At 34.4% G+C, this 23,629-nt stretch overlaps 1 protein-coding gene across 1 annotated transcript; it reads left to right on the forward strand.

Annotated features, from left to right (window-relative positions):
- The first annotated feature begins 3,443 nt into the window (after nt 1–3,443).
- Nucleotides 3,444–21,636, forward strand: LOC136987023 (glycine receptor subunit alpha-2-like). The gene is made up of 8 exons (XM_067284656.1): nt 3,444–3,572; nt 5,345–5,475; nt 15,236–15,303; nt 16,064–16,293; nt 18,703–18,785; nt 19,580–19,714; nt 20,320–20,681; nt 20,792–21,636. The coding sequence occupies exons 1-8, from the start codon at nt 3,499–3,501 to the stop codon at nt 21,008–21,010; spliced, it is 1,302 nt and encodes a 433-aa protein (XP_067140757.1). The 5' UTR covers nt 3,444–3,498; the 3' UTR covers nt 21,011–21,636.
- The last annotated feature ends 1,993 nt before the right edge of the window (nt 21,637–23,629 follow it).

The raw sequence follows: 23,629 nt of genomic DNA on the forward strand, positions 1-23,629 counted from the left end.
GACTTAACAAACCACAGTTATTTAATTTAGAAGTTGACTAACGAGTAAGAAGAGGTTTCTTTATTAAACTAACGTGTGCATTTTGGGTTTATCAATACCCTTCATCCGTTGGGGTCTTTTTGTTTTTGTCTTAACAGAGGGGGAAGTGATTTAGCTTTTCAATATTAATTTATCGGTTAATGTTACCTTAGGATCCAAGATGGCGACGGGGGAAATTTTTCCCTTCAATGTAAAGTAAATATTGGTTTAATAAAGAAATTTATTAGTCAACTTTCAAATTAAACAATTATAGTCTGATAAATCCTTTGAAATAGTAGCGAATCGTTAACTTTACTGTATTACTAATCGTATAGGATAAATACTATAATAATTTTCATAATCTTAAGGTAATAACGGTGTAATTAAAAATAGGGATATCGAATTCGAATTCCCATAGCCGTCCGTCTGTCTGTCCTTCCTTTAGTGTCCTCTACTTAACTCCGATATATTTTAAAATGACGCCATCTTGACGAAATTTTATATAACCCAGACGGATTAAAATTATTCTTAAAATTAAACGTGAGCTAATGATTAAATTTAACGAAGTGTATAAGTTAAAATCGATAGAAGTGATAAGATTATTCTAACAAATTTAATTTTAGGAACTAAGGAAATCAATTTTTAATTAATATAGAAGAAGGTTATTCTTCTATGTTAAATGCGGTGCCGTTATTCCCATGCTGAACGTAGTATAATCCAACATCTAAGGCCAAAATGATCAAAGAATATAAATATACTCCCGTGGATAAACATGGGATCGAAGATGGAGGAGGGAGTAATTAGGTCTAATGTAGTGTTAATTTCTAGTGAGCCGGAAAAGCTTTAGTTAATCGTCTCGACGTCGGCCGCGGTTCGAGTTTCTTCCTCGACAGATTGTTGTATTGTTTCATACGGCGATAATATATACTGTAAAAGCTATTAAGGGGAAGAAAAGACAACTGTTGACTATTAGTGTCGCCATCTATTGTCATAATTTCAATACTACTATCCGCTATATTACACATTTTATACTCGAATTCGTAATTTTAATCTGTTGGTGTCGGCAATTTAAGCCATTTAAAGCGATAATTTGAATCTTCTTCGAAGAATTACTATTTTATTATAATCCACTTGCTTTTTTCCTGTGTATTTATTATCGATCCACTGTAAGACATAACAGTAGATCGATAATTAATACACAACTATTTGAGGAAGTATTTTACTTAAGATTTAACAACTTCGTAAAGAAATATAAACTCGTCGACAATTTTATTCAAAAATAATAATTCGTTTGTGTTAACCACGTGAAGAAACCCCGGCCAACTTTCCAGTTCTTCGGATAAATTTACCAAATGTTCTGTAGTTTAATCCCCTCGGCCTAGTGATCTATAAAGAAAATCATCGTAGATGTGACGGACGGCAACTAAACATAAAAAAACTATTATGTATGATAATTTAAAGAGATAATACTGCCGTGAGAACTATGAGCATCATTATTAATTTTTGTCGGTTTGAAAAATAACCTACGGTGACCACATTCCTCGGTCTACAACTGAGGAATCACAATCTATTACATTGTGGTACACCGCACGGTATGATTAAAAGTAGTATGTCGTTGCATTTTACTAAAAATTGCATAAGCGAGGAAAGAAACTTCGCAGTCAAAACCACTCCAGACTATAAAAATAGAGATTAAGAATATTGCCTCGACGAAATAATAAACATTTCCTAAAATTAAAATACTTTACAAAACCTAAAAAAAAGCAGTAGAATTACTAAAATCAATTTGCCCGTTACAAGTCGATGACATTAAAAAAATGAATAACAATAGTAATAATATAGAAACATTTCGAGTGAATGATATTCGTGTAAACTTGTAATGTTGCCAAATGCAGATATAGAATAGGAAAAAAACCCATTTTTTGAAAAAATTTAGGCAGAAATTATTATTTAGGGGATGTTTTTTTGTGATGTCATCAATACGTAAGTGTTATTATAGCCAGAAATACATAATACAGATTCGTCGCTAGTTTTACTTGTTAATTAAGCATTCGAATGACTTAATTTATTAAATTCTATCTGCATAAGATTTTCACATTTATACATATGTATATATATATTTTTTTGATAAAGTTATGTCGCATCATTTATCACCGTTATCTTCTGGACACGCGGTCATCCACGTAATACGATTCTGTGTTTTCTCCTTTTTCTTTTTCACTTAGACCTATCGATTTTTTCCTCTTATATATAATATAGAGCCTACAGTCTATATGGAACATAAAAGAACTCAATAAAGATATTTACACGAAAGAAAAATGACGTAAAATACGTCATAACTTAAACATAGAAGAATCTATCTTAAATCTCTTATCTAGTTAACACCTTTTGAATATATTACAACGAAAATACATAACAGAAATGTCTTTGTATTGTGTAAATATTAATTATATTCTAAACACAAAGCTTTAATTAGCCAAACGTGCATACATTTTGTTTTATTGAAAGCTTTACTCTTTGTTTTCATCTTGACAAAAATCAAAAGAATAAATATTAAACTAATTATAGCACAAATCGAGTACGTAAAAGTTTAATTATATGCCTAATAAAAGAGCATTAAGACGTGGAATATAATCCACTTACATAAATAAATTTTGTAACACGGTAGTAAACAGTAATTTCGGTTGTTAACGAATGAATTAAAGGTGAAACATAATACAGTTTGCTCACCGTAGTGTTAATCGGGACTGGGGAATATTGTTAAAACAACGGATTAGAAAGAGAAAATGACGGCAAGAAGAAGTCTAGCAATAAAAGTTTTTGATGGATAAAGATGTTGAGTTTTTTTTTAATAATTGATAGAGAAGTTTCCGGTGATGCATCATCCCTCTCTTTGATCAGTTGCGATATTTAACGACTTTTTCGGTGCCGTTTTCTTCATTTCTACTCATAAAAAAATCTTTAACGACTTTTTAAAGCCTCACGGTAACCTGAGATACAGTAATACTATTTTAAATAAGTCGATAATTCTCGAATACGACAGAAAACTTCCATGTAAACAACACGTATCCAACCGTAGAATTTTAAGCTTACGTTAGAGATTAAAACCAATGATAAAGACGAATTTAACAAAGTAAATCTTTCTTAACTCGGCGTAGTTTATTAACTTCTATTTAAGAAACGAGACTTAATTTATGTTTGGAAAAAAAAGTGGGAAATTCCTCGACTCCACTAGAAATTGGACGGTCGGATGCCAATGAAACTTTCATCGCTACGGAAAGATACAAACGGTTAAGCTTCTAAGATAACATTAACGTGACGTCATTTCACCCCTCGGAATTCATTGGAGGAACCCAGTGTTGCGCAATGCACGCGACTTAATAAAAGTTCCGGTATCCCCCGTGCTCGGTTCAGAAGAGCGACGTGTCTCGTCGACACTACAGCAGCAACAACATTCCAATAAGTAAACACCGTGGTGAGATGCACTGGCAGATCGCTTTCTTCCTTCTATTTACCGGACTTTTTTTAATTAAAGGAGATCCGACAACAAATGGGTGAGACGTCTGATATGTAATTACTTAATAATACATACCTTTTTCCTTATTTTTATCCCTTCCGTCGAGTACGAAACGAGTAAATAATGCATATTACTTACTTTAATATAGCAGAAGTTCGAGTGTAGCAATCCCTGTAAAAGATTTTTATAGTGGCTGCCTAGAATCTTCAATCATCCGTAAAGCTTTCCGGCCGTTGTACAAAATGAAATTTATAAAATTCCCAGGTTTTATATTAAAAGAATATGCAAAATAATTTTCGAGCGAGAAGTTTTTAGGCAAACCACCCGATTTCCTCCCTTGATTACCATCCACCTCGTAAATGCCAATTGTTCTCTGCTCATCGTCGTCGTAATTAATTTTTAATTCTAATTGCCTTTGGTTAACGTGATAAATTAAAATTTGCATGAATTATTTAAGTAGTAAAAGATATATTCATTTATTTGTTGGACGGAAAATGAGATTTTCCAAGTGATCTCTACTTAATTATCGTATCTTCTCCCAAGAATTGTTATTAAAGTGGAGTGGAGTGAGTTTATTTTCATATTTAATGTAATAAATTGCAAAGTTGTAAGGGCGATCAATATTTATATTAACGTCGTTTTATTCAAATTTCTACATGCCAAACCGGGTCGAGTTTTATTTTTATTCCCATAAAAGGCCTAAGTCTGCTTAATTGTCGGTAATTTATATAGTTCGACCTTGAGCTTGAAAAAGTACTCGCGCCATTCTGGTGGCCCAACGAATCGATTTGCAGGAGCACCCATCGAATCGTGTCTGGCAGCGATGTCTGACGTCTCTGTCAACGTTACGTCGGTTCGTACATTTGCTTTCTACGTTAAATCGGGGTCTTTTACGCGCGAATGACTCGATTTAATCCTAGATTAAATCGCAACTCGACAATAGTTTACTCTTATTATTTTGTTCGCTGGAATTCTTCGACAGAAAGTTTCCTCCCGTAAGTTGCAACCTTTCGAATTATTTAGAAATTAGTTCGTAATGCCAAATTTATCACTTGTGTTATTTGTTTACGAAGCAACGGCGCTTAGAAAAGGTTAGATCTTAATACGTGATTGGAATTTATTGTATATTTCGCCACTTCGAGTTTTCCCAAATGGGATCCTACTTACAGAGCGACAACCCGGTGTCTTTTACCAAAATAACAATTTACCAAGAAAGAATAACAAACTTTAGTTACTAAATTCCATACGACGTTCCTCCAATTTACATTATTAGACTAGTTTTTTTCTTTCGAGCGTGTTCGATTACCATTAGTTTTAAAATCATTTTCTTCTGGAAGATTAAAAAGGACGTTGCTAAATCCGGAAAGATTCCTTTAGTGCCTTTGTAGGAAATATCGATGATCTCAAATTCTTGCGATAATATATGAATGCCACGAGTAATTGGGCTGCGATTTTCAAATCGCAGGCATATAAATTCCTACTAACGTCCATCTGTTGTCGCGAGAACGGAGTTAGATGAAAGTCGAGACCAAATATGGAAATTTTAGGGGCAGGAGGTCCCGAATGCTATATACGAACTTCCGGTTTGGATCGGAAGTCACGTGATTTCAATTCAAAAATTTCCCCGTTACGCAGACGACCGGCACGACTCTGTTGTTATCGGAAAAGTATGATGTACAGGAGCAATACACTACTAAAATCGAGAGCGTATATTTTAAATTAAATAAATTAAAACAAAATTAAGATTATTCATTAATTTTAAAGTAAATCTATTTTAAATTTCTCTTAATTATATTCTTTACAAAACAGCAATCATCGTAATAAACTGAACAAAATCGAAACTGTACACAAAGAGCATCACAAATCACAGGATCGCTTGGCTTTTCTAGACGAAATGCTTATAGGATACGATAAAAGAGCATGGCCCACCTACGGTACAGGTTAGTTTCTTTTATTTTTAATTTAAAATATGTTTTATAGAAAATTAAGTATTTTCTAAAATTGTAAATTCTTAATAAGTGGTCTTAAACAGCGGATAATTGCGTTATTTTTCACGAGAGATTTTTCATTAATTTTGGATATTTATTAATATTTTTTTTTTGTATCTAGACTAAGCGTGGTTCTGATACGATCTTTAATAATCCGTAATGTATTTATACCTTATACTCGTAACGATTTTAGCACATTTTTATATTAATTATTAACTTTAAAAATAAATTAAACTTACTCGTTATCTTTTCTTATTAAAAAATGGTTGATAAAGTGTAATTTATCGTAAATATTAAATTGTAAAGTATTTAAATTCCCTTTGAAATCAATACGAAAAAGAATCTCATTACAGTTTCTCAAAAACAATCGGCATCGAGAATTCTTCGGAATTTCTTTGTTTTTTAAACGTTTCGTTATAAATCTATAAAATGGACCCATTTGGAGTAAAAATAAAATGAAATTAAAAGGAAACACAGGGATTTTCAAACAATTAAATACTTAAATGTCTGTCTATTTTCATTTAGTTTGGGATCTGCAGATTTTTTGACTTTTTTCAGAAATTCCCCAGTTAAAATTGAAATTCAGAAATTTCTAATAAATAAAATGCCTTAATGTAACATAAATCAGTGGCGCGTTATTCTATGGGCAAAAGGGGAAACTGCCTGGGGCCCCAAACCAATCTTTTATAAGAAAATATTTCTCTCAGAAGTTCTTTGGAAGAAAAATGCCAACACCACGTAGGGCCCTCTTAATTCAAGTTTTTCCGGGCCTCGGTGAAGTTATAACGCCCCACTGGTATACATACATAAAAACATTTTCTAAAATAAAATTATATTGTTGGATACTGAGCGTGAAAAATTCGCCGTGGAGTTCGCAAGTCGGGAGCTTATCGGCGATTTTCCCAGTGAGGATGCCTCTCGACAGGACTTTATATGAGAAACTGGCCCCTATTTAGGTGTTACTAACGTCAAGAAACCCGGAAAACTCCACGTGGCTCCGGGTGCGAAACCGTGACCGGTGTTCGGTGGCTTTATCCACTCGGTGGGCTCCGGGTGATACGTACTGTACGTTTTAATGGAGGAAATACGGTGCATTTGTTATTCTTACTTTTATTTACCTACCAAATATACACATAATTATATTTTCGCTTTCAGAATTTAGTTTATTTACATTGGCATTCTTATCCTAATTGCTTATTTAATTAATAATAATGAAGTATCGCCTGTAAGTAGGTACGAATTAATCTTTAAATATCTATTCATTGCGTCGTCATTTGAAAAAATTGTAGACAAATTTCCACTGTCGTCCGTCTGTCTGTCCTTCCTTAATCTCGAAAACGGTGTCGGATAGATAAAAATCGAGACAAACTTAGGTCGGAAAAAGCCCGGCACGACTTTGATGTTATCAGGAAAAGTATGATTTACAGGAACATGACACTAATTTTTCTAATTTTGATGTTTAGTCTGGCCAAAATTCGAAGGACACATTTGTACGCTTCTAAAAATTATTCGATTTATTTAAAGACGAGTTAATCCCATTGATTTATATTTATATCATCGATATTGTTGGCGCGTAAACAAAGGAAAGAGAAAAAACTTGAACCGATTGCCAACATCATCAAAGAGAACCATTAATATGGAATCATCGAATTGTATGCGTATTTGGTGGAAGAAAGGAATTTGTCTACTGTTGTTCTTGGATTACGAGTCTAAAACGTGATCGGGGCGTAGACAAATTTAAAAGGAATATTTGCCGGACATATTTGCATCAATTAATCTATATTTGTGTTATTTACGCGTTGTTTATAAACATGTAAATAAAATATTACTAGCGAGTTAGTAATCGGCAATGGAAGGAGCGATCTTTCTTCATTTTAAAGCAAGAAAAAGAACGAAACTTACTTCGAAGATTGACTTGTTCGTGACTCATCAAGCGCCGAGTAGACTGAAACAACTAGGACAACCCATTATTGTTTACTGTTGCGTAATTCGGAATCAATTCTCCGTCCCGTAATTTGTTAACTCCGTAATAAGATTTTGTCGATTGATTAAAATCGCCGCATACGAAGATTACTCTACGCATAAATGCCTCTGCCAATAATTGTACGAACTTTTACAAATGCACTTATTTTCTTAATTGTAAATAGTCCGTCGAAGGAATTAGCGGTTTCAATTTTTATGTAATGATTCGTTTAAAAGCATGGTTTACAGAAACAGTACGTAGCTACGCGGGGTGCAGGGGAGCCCGCTGGGGCACGTGTCTCCTTTTCGCCCGTATTGCCCTTTTCCTAATACCCAAGCGGGTTCCAAATTTGAGTAGTTCTTGTAAATTATTCTGTTTAATTTTGTAAAAGGTGAAATGTTATTCAAAGTAAATTTACGTTAGAAAGCTCTTCTTTTCAACTAATTTTAAACGTAAAGCGGGTGGATACTGGAAACGTTAAAGTGGATAAAAAGGTCTTGTTTACATTCACTACGGCAGGGCCTACTCGGGCAACATTTACCTACTTCAATCGATTGACAGGAGAGTAAAAAGTATAAAATTACTTTAAAAAGTCGACAACTTGAGTGTTAATACTTTGGTGGGAAATTTGAAAAGTATTAGTTTTTGGCAGACAAAATCACGATAAGGATTTTGAGCTTATTTTTGATCCTAGAATGTATCTAAAGTATTGCAAACACGGACTTTTCTTGCACCCTGCATATCCGAAGCAGTTTATGTTGTAAATTCAAACTATTCTGTAGTGCGATTATTACACGAATCTCACTTAATTCTGTTAATTGGGCTGCAATTTGAAAAAAAAAAAAATTTGTAGACCTATAAATCCCCACTGCTGTCCGTCCCTAAATCTCGAAAACGGTGTCGATAGATGAAAGTCGAGACCGGATATGAAAACCTTAGGGGCAGGAGGCCCCGACTAACTATATACGACCTTCCGGTTTAGACCGGAAGTAGCGTGATTTCAATTCAAATATTCTTCCCACAACGGAGTTACATAGATGACCGGCATTATTTCTGTTGTTGTCGGTATAAGTATGATATACAGGGGCAAGACACTACTAAAATCGAGAGTACATATTTTAAAGTAAATAAATCAAAAAGTAAATATCTTTAAGATATTTACTTCTATAAAAAGCAGCATGGAAGTCATTACTATTTGTGTTTATAGTATATACTGAAAACTATTTAACATAACTCATATAGCAAAATGGAAGACATTTCCTGAAGGATTTATACACGTTTTCATGCAATTTCCGTTTTACTGTTGCTTTCACATTGCTTGTATTCTTGAAATATGAATTATCCAACGCATCACAATAACAGACACATCCAAAGAGAAAACATATTTTAATCCTTTCACGCAACTTATAACTCGTTTTCAACCGAATCTTTAATTTTAAATGCAACTTTCACGCCAAACAGAGCATATTCGAATTCGTGGTAATCACCGTAAAGAACAATAGGATGTTCGAAAATCGCTAATGCTGTCATTCTTTCATCATTATGTTGTTTTTATTGGATATTTTCGTCCCACTCGGAGTAGCTTGTCGATATTATAAAACTCGAGATGCGGAGATTTCTTTTTTAGGTCGAATTAACTTACGTCGAAATTTTCTTAAAATACTTGGAAATATAACACGGCTAACGTCTCCCGTTATCATAAATTGAAGCTAGTTATGTTATTTGAGCGGAGATAGAGTGCATATTATATACTTTTTTTTAAAATAAAAGGTACGATAGAAAATTCTCGAACAAGATTTTGAGATCCGAAACCAAAATTTATCGGTTGTTACGCGCGCATAAATCGAAAAAAGTAGGCACGGTATCGTCATTCTTTATTCAAAATATTATAAATAATATCATTATCCATAAATTAGTAACGGGAAAGGAGGATCGGATTTAACGATCAGATTAGAAAATGAAAATTCCATTCCAAAGGAACTAATCTTAATACGTGTGAATAATGGAATATTTAAAAAATGTATTATATAATTAATCAGTTGATAATATACGAATTGAATTTGGTCTACACGTAATGATAAATAGCCGTTCTCGCTATCTATAGACTAAACAATTAAATTAATTAATTTTCAGCGTGTTTAATAGTTATAAAAACTGTTAGACGGCCACTACACGCTCTTTCATTCAACTCGGGCGCAATTTACTGCCCGCTTTCGTTAATAGCCGTTACGTAAAGTTCGAAACTTTACTTAAGTAATCCCTTCGAATAATTAAAATTTGAAAGAAGACCCGACCCGTTGGTTGTTATTCTTTTATTTAAATAAGAATGACACGCCGAAATAAAAACAAAGTTTCTAAAATTCATATAATAGCCGTGTTTATAAACAATACACTATTCAAATACCATGGCGTACGGTACGTTTAAAACTTTTTGTTTATTAAATATTGCAGCTCACTACTTAAATAAATTTAAAAAATATGATTAAAAATTTATACGTTAATTTAAAATATATGCTCTCCACCTCAAATTAGTAGTGGCTTATCCTTGTACGTCATACTTTTCCTTTAACAATAGAGTCGTTCCGGTCGTCTAACACCTTTCGGAGAAAACGTTTGAACTGAAATAACGTCACTTCTGGTTTGTACCGGAAGTTCGTATATAGTTAATCGAGGCGTCCTACCCTTATGATTCCCACATCTGGTCTCGTCTTTCATCTATCTCATACCGTTCTCGAGATTAATGAACGACAGACAGACAGTGGGCATTTATAGGTGTAAAAAATTAATTTCCACATTTGTTCAATAGTGAAAATGTTATTTATTATTATTTTTTATCACCACAACGGGTGTTGTGAATGGAGGGAGAACGACTACAGTAAATCATATTTATCTGCTGTAAGTCACTCACCCTAAAGATAGGTTAGTAAACTCCTTTGAAGAAGTAATGTCAGTTATTCCCTTTATATTGTATTATCGATCGATTGAGTGTTTTATTTGTTTCTATTCGTACAACAGAATTTTATCGAATGCAAAACTTCGAACTAATCGCTGGATCGTCACATTTGCTCCTCGGAATTACTTCTATACTCTTTGGTATAAGGTATGAATCTTATTAACTAATTCCAAATCCTAGTTTCAACATAGAACAGAATTAATTTTCTCAATGAAAAGTTGGCAGTTCTTTCATTTGTATTTCTCGGATGAAATTAATGACTTAGTTCAAATGCTGTTCGTCGGTTCAGATACAAATAAACGTTTAAAACAATAGAATTTTCTGGGTTTGTTTTAGTAATTTTTCGAAGAATAAATTTAAAGCACGAAGTAAGATTACTACTTTTTTTTTAAATTCGAATTAAGTTTGATTTCTCTCTATTAATAGGTCTATAAATTAACTTATCTATGTACTCGGAGAGAATAAATAGCTCTTCGATACCGGGAATACAACTTTAAGAAATTAAATAAATACAATGGAAACGATTTTATTATATAATTAGCAAGAGTGGATTTCCCCGAAAACTTTCGTAGAAAAATAATAAAAGGGAATTTAGTGCTAAATCGAAAACGAAAGCGAAATCTTCAAATATACAGAGCTTTGAAGTTAATCAAGCTGCAACTAAATTGCGGAATAATTCTGCGGGAGTTTGGAGACGAACTTTCCAATTCGTCGGTTTAATTCTACGCCAACCAATAAAATGCAATTTTTAATTTAAAATAACTTTCTGATTGGTTAAAATTCGAGACTACAATTAAAACTTTCGAATCAAATATTAGTTACGGAAATAACGATTATTTACTAACTTTAAACCTTTATTAAACCCAGTATAAGAACAGATTAGTTTTCTAGTTTATAGATTTAAACGTACAGAAAATAAAATTCGACCAGTTCAATCAACGAATCGACCGACTTCCATTTATCGTGGTAAAAGTTTCGAACTTTAATTGACAAATTTGGAAAGGTTTCTTCGCCATTAAAATATATTAAATGACTTTTAAAATACTACGTAAAAGCTTCATCAATTTTTGAGAATGAAAATTAATTTGGTTGTTAGAGTTTATATCGACGTGTAAACATGCGAACTTTTATCTGGAGAAATATTCGAAATACGTCGTCAGTTTTATTAATAGAATCGGAATCGCGCGTTGCGACATTTTAATTCCATAAGCTAAAGAAATTCTTATGGAAAATGACAATAAAGAAACTTATAAATCAATTGTATTTTTTACTATTTTACGTTCACAATCGAAAATAATAAAAACCTGATAAAATATTATTTAATGCAAAGTTTCTACAATCGTACTAAAACCCGAAATATTTAATGAAGTATATAATAGATTAATATGCGATCTAAATTTTAAAGAAAATTCGACAAAAAGCACGGGAGTTATCGAGCTTCAAACAGGGTGAAGAAAATCGTGTCCTCCCACACGTACTCACACCCATACATACAGAAATTACCCCCGAATTTTTTTTGCATTTCTCGACGTTTTAAGGTGTCCTAAGTCCAAAAATGTAAAAGTCTTGGGGGGGGTCATTTTTTGACCGATTCATACTTTCTCTCTGTTATAACAGCCGGGAGAAAATAGCAAAGAAATTCGCTAAGTTGTCTCGTGTCCTTTATTGACCCGTTGTTACGTCAACGGACGGAATACAAAGCCTATAATTTCTATAAAAATAATAAATTTTCTACTTTGCCACTAATTAAAGTAGCTTTGGTTAATCTATTTAAAAAACACGTGCATATTTTTTATATAGTTTTATATTTGTTTGGTTTGGGGTAGAAATCGCTTGTCCTTGGGCACTTCCTATTTGTAATATAATAAATAAATAAATAAATCGCGCGGCAATCTAAACTAATACGATATAAATAAATAAAATAAGAAGAAACCACTTGGTGGCATTTTCAATCTGTACTTTATAAGCGTAGAATGTTAAAGCCGTCTCTTCGGACTTAACATATTCAATAACTACAAAGAATAAAAGTCTTTGGCACCGTTTCAACTTCTCGAAAGGCTTAGACGATTTATTATTTCGTGCTAGTAGACGATAATAACTATAAGAAAACATACGGTTTAATCAAGAGTTCGCCATTAACGATCTGTTTGCAGCAACACGTAACTGTTCTTAAAACGATATTAATACATACCTCGGTTAAGTACTGTACCTTTCGGGCCACCCTATCTACGCACAACACTGAATTGGCGCGTGGTTCAATTAGTGCGTAAGTTATACGAATGGATGTAAACCCTGGCGGATTAATGTATTTCGAATAGATAACTCAGTAAAAAGAATTTTCGACGTTAAATTAATTTATAAAATTACTAAAAATACATTTTTTTTCCTTTTTTACGCGAAGGAGACGAGTAGACGACATTTCAATTCCCCGAGCGATAATCTTCGACTGCCAACAATTTACATAAGTCGAAAACGTTAAAAATATTTTTTTAATTTTTATACTTCTATATTTAATATTAATTGCTATTAAAAAGTTAAATTTAATTAAAATAAAATAAAAAAAATAATAACTTGAAGGATTTACGAGATTATTGGCGCATGAAACAAGATGTCGTCTGTCGTTTGTGGATGAGGATAAACAAACTTCATCCAAAATATTTTTTTAATTTTTATACTTCTGTATTTAATATTAATTACTATTAAAAAGTTAAATTTAATTAAAATAAAATAAAAAAAAAATAATAAGTTGAAGGATTTACGAGAGTATTGGCGCATGAAACAAGATGTCGTCTGTCGTTTGTGGATGAGGATAAACAAACTTCATCCAAAATATTTTTTTAATTTTTATAAAAAAATATCCTTAGACATTAAGTAGACCTTTCTGGTTATTTTTAACTACTTTAAATTATTCTTTTTTTATATGATTTTCGTCACTAATTCGATATTTCTCGTTCTTTTTGGCAATTTTTTTGATGGTCGGTTGTACTGCAATTTCGTGCAAAATTATCACCGGAATTTAATTAGTTAATTAAATTTCGGGTTAAAAATCTTTTGATTTTTTTGGAGTTTCTTCCAAATTTAAAAGAAGCGAAGTCGGTCGCTCTTTAATGGGTTTTTTTAAATTACAATTTAAAAAAAATCTATCGAGTTGCTTAACTTTCCCGGCAATATTTAAAACTCGAGTGGCCCATCTGTTACGATATGTTATTAAAAACTTGTTATGGTTTTAATTGTTATAAGAGTGACGCCACTCGCGGTTTTAAAAGTTGCCGGAAAAGTTAAGCAACTCGTTTTAATTTGTAATTTAAAAAGCCCATTTAACGAGTTTTATGAAAAATTTGTACAATAAGACTTCTGGTCGAAATCGTCTAACTTTTCGATCCGATTTACACTCGCGGCCCTACGACGTTAGAATGAGATCCTTGGCAGGCCCTGTGAGGCCCTAAGCCAATGGTTTTCGAACCCACGACACTGGGGTGCCGCCACGGTGCCCGGCAGCGCCATAATACCTCTTACGGGTATTACTAGAAGTACGAATGACTCAACATTTGATAAAGTAGTAGTGATGGCACTAATAAAGGTTAAAAAAACACTGTCCTAAGCCGTAACTTTTCGGTGACACGACTTTACAATTGATTTTGGACCATTTTTAAACTAGATCTCGGGATTTTATTCGGGAATTACGTTAATAATTATTGTCGTCGTTTAATTTAAATTGACATCAGCAAAAATCTTCGATATTCTGGGTCTACGCAAATAATAAACTCCGATACTCTCTCGCGCTAATTATTAGCGCCGACGATATTTTAATATTAATTTATCAAATGTACGGAACTTATTTAAAATTTGAAATTAGTATTTAGTCCACATGGGCGGAAATGAATCGCTACAGAATATTTATACAGGTAGAATAAAATAAATCTCCCTCCCTACAACAATATGTAAACTTAATAATTTGTTTATCCTAACAAATAAAGAGAATAATATTTATTCTTAAATGTTTATGTAAACAAATACCTCATCGACCGTCCTGTAAAATCTTCTGGAAAACTTGTTATTTCGCTCTATTTTCCAATTAGTTCACTCTCTATTTAATCCTAAAGCTAATAAATGTATTTATAATCTTATTCAATTTTTCTACTAATAATAATAGTAAATTTTAATCATCGAATAATATTGCCAACAAGATCATTTTATTCGTTCTTTAGACGTTGTAATTTAGATTTATAAAGCTGGATATAACAAATCTCTTTTTAAAAAACACGGGAATTAAAATTTAGACGAATCTTTTAAATAAATTATGAGTTTTTAAAACTATTAATATATAAACTGGAGAGTAAGTAATTGCCGGACATATCACCCGTGTATGTAAAATGCAACATAGTTTTCCATTATTTATATATTTTTTATTCTAGTTACGAGTATTATCGACCCAACTTAGTGACAAAAGCATTTTTCCTAAACAAACTTAACGATTAAAAATTTCGTTTCGAAAAATTCCTACCTTTCTATGAACTAAGTTTAACGTATTAAATGTCGAGTAATAAGATTTACGTGGCTAAATTCTTACATTCGTATTCGAAACTCGAATAAATTATTAAAGTTTTTCGAGATATTCTACTAATTGTGTTTCGTGCATTTATTTCGAAAGGGCAGGCACGTTTCTCCATTTCTTTTTTACAATTTGTAAAGCAACCATCCCTGTGAGATTTTGTTGTTATTTATTTTTAAATTATCTTTAAAACTTAAATTATTATAAATTTGAAAATATTAAAGATTTATTTTTATTTCGGCAGGAAAACCGACTTTAGTGACCGTTAATATGTACGTGAATAGCATCGGATCGGTAAATGCCGCCAGTATGGTGAGTTTATTTACAAAACACTTTAATTAATCTCGAAATGTTTGTTGTTATAATAATTACACTCTCGACGATCGAAGACGTTTATAACGATTTAGTTACGATTATATTTCAAACACGACGTAAAAATCGGGAGTCGATTTCGACCGGGCGCTATTCAAATAGTTGTCGGGAAAACACCGGAGACGTTGTGATGTAGAAGACGTGGCCGTGACGACATAATTCGCTTTTACTCTTCGAATTTATAATTTCTCGCTCGCGCGACCACAAATGTTTAAAATCGTTAGATATTCCGCTCACACCGTGCAAAGTCATTATTACCGAGAAAGTGAGAGCGAAAAGCATTAACAAAATGGGAAGTGGATAAGCGCCTTTTTCTATAGAAACAATCAAATCGCTCCGGGGAGAAGCCACACAAAAGATCAATTTGGTTCCTTTTTTTTGATTAAAAAAAAAATACTTAAATGGCGTTTAAAAGTTCGAAAATTAGTCGGTATCAATTTTTGGACGGAACCGGCTGGCATTTATCATTCGATTTGGCCACTCACTTTGTATTAAGGTAGATTGAGTTTACGTTTACTTTACGTTGGGACAGATCGAAATCCGACTGCGACACGTTACGCGCTTCGCATATTAACGAGATTGGTAGCGAAAGTAACCCATGCATAAATATGTATTTCGATTTTTATCGTTTTAGACTTATTTGCCGAATGAATAAATTGGAACGTTCGGTTATCTATCAGTTCTGAACGCCTATTTGCAGGAATTCAGCATGGACATATATCTGCGACAGTCCTGGTTGGATCACAGGCTACAGTTGTACTTATACGGAACGAACACGACAATTACCATGAACGGAGAGGATCTGATAGAAAAAATTTGGAAACCCGATTTATTTTTTAGGAACGTGAAAGAGGCCGATTTCCATTACGTCACCGTGCCCAACAAACTATTGAGAATTCATCCTAACGGAGACATTTTATTTAGCATGAGGTACGTCCTCTTACGTAATTTACGTGGAGCAACGTTCAGAGCACTCTGCGGTGCGTAAAAAATACGTTACGAACGATGCCGCGACGCGTTAGTCGGACAATACTTTTTCCGCCGGTAAAACTGGCGAATTTAAAGCCACCAGGCGAAAATTGCCAGAAATATGGAATTTTCAGCAGATAAAATATTTGGGAAATTCTTAAAGCATCATCGTTTTAAAAAATTGCCCGCATTTCCGAAAAGACATTTCTATAATTCCGAATTTACTATTTGGGCATAAACTACGACTGTTTAGAAAATACAGGAATTTCATTTCTCCGGGCGTTGCGGGCCAAGCTACATTTTAGAGAAGGAACTTTATCACTACTTCGCCTAAAGTCGATTTTCTTAAATGTTCGTTCAAATTACACTGCCGAACTCCTTTCACAGATAAAAGTTTTAAACCTAAATAAACATAAACCAGTCGAAGTTGTTTACGGCGTTTAAGTAATAAAATATTCGTAACAATATTTCTTTTAAAGCATTTATAAACTGAACGGCACGAAATACGATACAATTTTTTATACTACGTTCAACCGGTGTTTCACGTTCTTCTTCCTTCGTCGATTCCAGATAAACAAATACTTTACCCTTTTAATCGCTTCAAATTATTCTTACTGATAAATATTCTCCGAATTTAATTTATATTCAACTCAAATATTTTTATAATCGTAAACATTATTATTATTTTGTTTCGTGTTCGCGGACAAAAGGAGGTCGCCTACTAAATATTTTAGGACGGGAAAATAACGACGAAGATAAAATAGAAGCGACTGGTGTAATTGAAGGGATTTTAAAAATCGTCCACGCTACGGAAAGTTCACCATTCTATTGTTAAGCCGTCATCGATTAAACATAAAAATGAATTATCGGTGTTTACGTTGTAAATTAAGTTTAGCTTTTCAATATCTGTACCTTTTTTTCTCGTATAAAAAGCGGCATCAAATTATAAGAAATCGTTCAGAATTTTTAAAACTGGATTTTTAAAAAGTAGTATTTTATTTGGGGGCGGAGAATCGCACGCGAGAAATTTGCGCGTGAATTATTTAAAAATACAAGCGTCTGGGCCAAGCGCTAAGACGATTTTGCATATTTCGTCGTAAAAGTTGAGTTTGGAAGCATTTCTAATGTGTGGCCACGTGGCAGAAGTATTTTTATAGACTTGGCGGTTGGTGATGTTAGATAACGGATGGTTTTGTTTTTGCCGAGTGACATTTAAACACGACAACGAAAGGCATTTTTTTTATTTTTTCCTCATTTTTGAGGACATGAGATACATTTGTCAAAACGGCTAATAGGAAATGTCATTGTTAAGTATTCATAGAGAATCCATACTTCGGTTACTCTAAAAAGAGAACGGTACCGTGCGTGCCATCCAGTTTAACGCCCACGTCGCTGGTATTTTTTTATTTTTTAGTCGAAAGTACGTAAATTGATTCATTTTCTAGAAATTTAGAACTTTTTATACGAAATCAAATGGAAATTGCAGCGGTGGTCGCCTTACAAACGTGATGTTCCGGCTTCCTTCCCTCCCGATTACCGACTTTAATGGAAAGTTTTTCCGCGAAACACGGGTAATAAACACTTCTTTCGCTCGTTGCCAATAACGATACGCTTGTGTCGAAAGGAAAGAAAACATGGTAAAGTGTAACGACAAAAACTCGGCCAATACGACCGACGAATTCTGTAATAAAAGCTATCAATCCATAAGTATAACGGCGTAGGAATTCGTCTCCGAGTAAAGGCCGAAATTACCATCCACGAGAATTATTTACAGTTAAATAATTGATATTTCTAATGTTTCCGTGTCCACGTGGAGTATTTACGTGGAGTAAAACCGATGAATCCGATACAAAACAGAAATCGTTTTCGTAAATTCCGAGTGTCGTTCGCTCCCTTTTACACCCGTCTTTGATGAAGGTAAAGCGAAACAATAATAAAAGAATTGTTATAATACCGTAGCCCGTATTTTAGTCAGAATCGGCTAACAATTTCGAGAATTGCCCGACACACATTTGTGCGTAACCGATAAGAAATAGAGACGAGGAGAGCGATAAAAACAGAAAAAACCGCGCTACTAATTTGGCAGGCTTTAATTTCTGGGAATGAAAGAATCGGCTTTATCAATTGTAGAAGACTGAACTTTTGTATTTTCTGCTTCTCTAATAGTAATTACACCCATTATAAAAGCGAAATCTGTTAAATTTGTTCTGTATTTTCTAATTTTATTCCCGGTAATATTTTTACTAAATCAAAAGTTTTAAAAGAATACCTTATTATAAAGTAAGTGGGAATAATCGAGCCCAGATAATATATTTAGACTAATTCGATAATTCTTCCTTACATTAACACCATCGAATTACTTATTTTCAGGTTAACTTTGAAGTTACACTGTCACATGATTTTCAAGCATTATCCTTTGGATACTCAAAAGTGTAACGTAGTGTTGGGACCGTGTAAGTGTTCGAATTTTTGTTTAAATTATTTTTAGAACGAATATTGTAATACGTACCCTGTCTAATGTTGTATTAACTAATTTGTTTAATATAAATGTTACAAAATTACATATTTAATGTACACAAACGTCGTTGTAAATCTCTTACCCTCTTTTAGTAAAGGTAATTTTTAGAATAAAATTTCAACACGAAAAAAGAAACTATTATGGAATCGTTAATATAAAAAAATATTAAATAAACCAGGGTTTTAATCTGTCACAAACGGCTTAGTTATTGTTTATGTTAAACAAACATTGCCGGTACTCATTGTTTAACTCCCAAAGTTTTAGCGGTAGAACGGAAATTTTATCGGAAACACGAAACGATGCAACAACGTTCTTTGTCCTATTATCGGCCCATTACGTTATCTAGTATCGAAATTTTACTTTAAAAACAAAAATTACCGCTGGACAAATTTCCCGTTGGCCCCGAACTAGATGTGTAGAAAATACTACAAATAACAACACCGAAAAAAAGGAGATTATTCCGTCGACGGTTTGAAAAATATTTGGAATTTTGCCAGAAGCCGCGAATAAATTCGCTCGGGTGTAGTGGCTGGCACCTGTAAAGCGTTCTTTCCGGAATAACTCTAACAAATCGCCACTCGACTTAATTCCCATTAAGAGAAATTATTTTACCGGAAAAAAACCCGTCCGTGATGATTACCGAAAGGCTCCTAACACCGATATTCGATATTTATTAAAAGAATATTGTTATTAGAGAAGGTGATTAATTAATTGCAATTGTAAACGTAGATGCTCAGACCATCGATCAAACAACCATCAAATGGCAAGACAAAGACCCCATCGTTCTGGAACAACCGGTGGAGTTGTCGGAATTCGACATCGACAGATTCTATCACGGATCCTTTCTTCGTTCCATCGACACAGGTAAAAAAAAGCCTTCCCTTAACCGTTAAATAAACAATTAAGCGGTAGCTTATCCGATTACGTTATTAATTTATAAAGTCCCGCGTTATTTTTAGTTAATGGAAGTATTCGTTTAAGTGCTCGTTTATTATAATGACCGATTATTGTATCACTAGAGAAGTTTACCAATCCGTATGGCTTATTTTAGTGAAACACTAGAAATCGTATCGATACGTTGCTAAATTATTTAACAATGCGTACAGTATTTATAAATTAGAGTAGCCGTTAAGATATTTCAGTTAATTAATTTACGTAAAGGTACGATTTCGCTTTTCGAAGGGACGGTAATTTTAAAATTCTTTACGGATATAAATCACTTTAAAGCTATTGTCGCTACGATGATTTATAGAGTTGTCACGCGGTAACGGAGAAGACGGGCGACGGAAATGTTTTAAATTACGTATAGAATCGATAGGTTACGGTAGAAAACGGGGTAGCGCGGTTAGGATAAGATGGATTTAACGAAATATGTAAAATTTGGATGCGTAATTTTACCGGTTGGATTACCGTCGGCGCAACTTAATTAGAATAGAAAATGTGAGTGACGATTGTTCTTTGGTTTTCAGGTTCGTTTAGTTTCCTGAACGCGACGTTCATCTTTGTCCGTCAGAACGGATATCATCTGGTGCAGACTTATCTGCCCACTTCCTTAATCGTGATGATATCTTGGGTGTCCTTCTGGCTGAACGTGGACGCCACTCCCGCCCGCGTCACCCTGGGAGTCACCACTCTGTTGGCCTTGACCACCGTGGCTTCCGGCGTCAGAACCCAGCTTCCACCCGTTTCGTACGTGAAAGCCATCGACATATGGATAGGCGTGTGTTCCGTCATGGTGTTCGGAGCTCTGTTAGAATTCACTCTGGTCAATTACCTGTCCAGGAGCAAGAAGAAACTCAACGCCACGCAGAGCGTTCTCCACGTCCTCACGGTACGTTCTTTTAAGTATTTTCCCGGTCAAAGCTACTGGTACTGTACGTAATAATAGCGTATTGAGGCAAGGGTTTTACGAAAGCGTTACAATTTGTTTACTCGGAACAGCGGAAGAAAGAAGAATCGACGGAGACCGGCACGAAGTACGTCAACGACGAGGAGACCAAAACCGAGTTGCAAATCAACGCGCAGAAGCTGGAACTGGCCATGAACCTGAAGCGGGCTCGAACCGTAGATCGAGTGTGTCGAGTCCTCTTCCCCATGGCCTTTCTGACGTTCAATCTGGCCTACTGGCCTTATTACTCGTTAGCCCCGCCTCACTACTAGACTACGACCGCCTTCCTTCCTTCGTCTTCCGTAATGTTTTTTAACATATCAACGTTATTACGCGCCGTACCACGCGAACCGGTGTACATATTATACACATACTTCTCGTCACAATAACGGCCCCAAAGTACGTATTTACATTTCTCTTCTCGACTTCCCAATAGAATTTCGTCTCCATTTTCGTCGATATACAAAAAACACTTAAGAACTTCGCCGGCCGAATTGCGGCTTTTCGCTAGAAACGTCAAGTTCCTTTTCCGACGTAATTCCCGCCAGATTTTCTTAATCTGATGCGGAAAATTCTAGTGTTCGTCTCTTCGTTCTTATCAATAAATTTCAACTAAATACGAAGTAACGGTTGTATTTCTGATCCCGGCATGTGTTAACCACACTTAAATTCCACCCACCAAACAACTGGAAACTTTTTACCCCCGAATTACATATTAAGGCGGTTCCTGGCGTTTACTTCTTGTTAGACGATATCGCGCGAATTCTCTCGTCGAATTTGGAAGGGAGGTAACGGTTCCCATCGATCGTACCGTGGGAAGTTCCTGCCAAATTCTTTACGGCGACGACCGATGGATGCCTTCTGCACCGACGTTTTCCTTCCCCCTAACTACAAATAGTCGCTCTTTTTATAACGCCGTCTACCGAATTAGGTAATAATAACTCGATCTGTTCTCCTCCTACCGTTATAATATGTGTACGGCCGAGTTGTCGTCTTTTTGTCGCACCGCGTCGTCACTTATTATAAAACGTCAATCGGGAGTCCAGTTCGGACGGATAACACAGACCGGTAATACGTGAAATACAGGCGGGTAAGGTTCAATTACGCCAACTTGACGGCAACTTTGATTTACGTTCGATTTTCTTAATTCCCGGCCAAACCGTCGGCCAATTAACTATTTAAGTCGGTTAAAGGAGCCTCTACGGATCCTACTAAATTACACTTTTTCGTCGTTCCGTTCAAAACGCAGAATCGCCACCACCCAACACCGAATTTCGGATTAATTCTACGGTTTGACAGCCTATCGTATATACTATATACGACACGCCACCTCCTCCATCTTTAACCACCAAAATGTAATACCATCGATGCCCCTAATACTCAAACTTCAGAAATGTTCGACAAAAAGCACGAATAAGCTACAAACAGGGTAAACTAAATCGTGCTTTTTCCATTTATGAAATTATACCGAAATCGTTAACGAGAAGGTAATTTCTCGTTTGTTATCCTACGTAAATCGCCATCAAAATACGATTAAGATTTTAAATCTCGAAACTGTTCGTTCAATAAAGCGGCGATCGATAAACTGGCAATTCAAATTTTAAAAGTGGAAAATAAATTACAACAAAAAACACGGAATGTAACATTTCATTTCTGAGAAAATATGGCAATAAAATAAACTTATTACATCCGTAAACATCGATTTAACTTTTAAACTTAAAAGGGGAAAATGCTTCTTACAATGTTTCTCCATTCAATTACGGCTGGTCTGTCGCACTTTTCCACCCTTCTTCGTTGTCTTTACGCGTGTTACGTAATAAAAATTGGTTATGGACGTTGCATAAAACGCTATTTTACGAAGAAATTAATAAAGTGTCGGCTAACAAAGTTTTCAAACGGGCAAATCTGCTGTCTGTACGAAAATTTTCGTGTTTATAGATTTAAAAAATCTAGCAACGAGAGTTGAATAACTTTCCCGGCGGTTGTGAGTTTTTATTTAAAAACAACATTATTATTATTATTAAGCAAAAAAAAACTAAAATTGTGTGTGGCGCCGTGTTTTATTTTGTCATAAAAACTTTTTATATTTTTAATTACTATAAAATTGCAAAAAGTTTGCCATTTTATAGTAATTAATTTTGATGGTAGGGATGGGTTTTATAAGAGAATGGAAATGTTAACAACGAATACCAGTAAAATCTCCGTTAAGTCCTACTCCTCTCGAGATATGACTATGATATTTCTTTATCTCCTCATCCTGTCGACCTTTCACCACCAAAATTTAATAGTATCGATGCTCCTCGTATACAAACCACAGTGCCAAATTTCGTTTGTTAATCTTTACCCCATTTCGAGATATTGAGCGAAATAGACACCAACACACACGCGGAGTTTTTGCCGTTTTTTGACTTTTTGGATCAAAACGTGGAGATTTGCAAAAACTCGGACTGTCAAATTTGACACGATTCCTGGAGATTACAAAGTTGCGTGTCACGTGACAAAACGCACGATTTCTCCCCTCCTTCGCCATGTTTGTGGTCTAGCTTCCGCTTGCTTAGTTTACAGGTGGCTTGTTATTTGACAGGTTGGTAGAGATTTTTTTCTATTCAAACATAACAACTGTAGTATTTTTATATTATAGACAAAGTTAAAGAAGATGCGGGTGTACTATAGATTACCCCCTATGGAATTTTAGGACTTTGATTATATATTGGAACTCAGGGGACCGAGACGAGTTCAACGGTACCCTATTTTTGGACCGGAAACGAAAAATAAAAAAAGTTGTCATACTTTTTCGCTTACCATACTTTTTTAATGCTCTCACGAAGACGGCACCATAGTTGCTAGTACTGTCATCTTGCGGTAAAGTCTGCAAACCATGACGTCGGACT

This window comes from Centruroides vittatus, unplaced genomic scaffold (genome assembly GCF_030686945.1).
Source record: "Centruroides vittatus isolate TY-2023 unplaced genomic scaffold, ASM3068694v2 scaffold_1444, whole genome shotgun sequence".
NCBI classification, from domain to species: Eukaryota; Metazoa; Arthropoda; class Arachnida; order Scorpiones; family Buthidae; genus Centruroides; species Centruroides vittatus.

Excerpts from the sequence above, each read along its gene's own strand:
- LOC136987023 (XM_067284656.1), top strand. The coding sequence starts at position 3,499 with ATGCACTGGCAGATCGCTTTCTTCCTTCTATTTACCGGACTTTTTTTA. Across the intron at positions 3,573-5,344 it reads GGAGATCCGACAACAAATGG|CAATCATCGTAATAAACTGA; the intron begins GTGAGACGTCTG and ends TTTACAAAACAG. Across the intron at positions 18,786-19,579 it reads TAACGTAGTGTTGGGACCGT|ATGCTCAGACCATCGATCAA; the intron begins GTAAGTGTTCGA and ends TTGTAAACGTAG.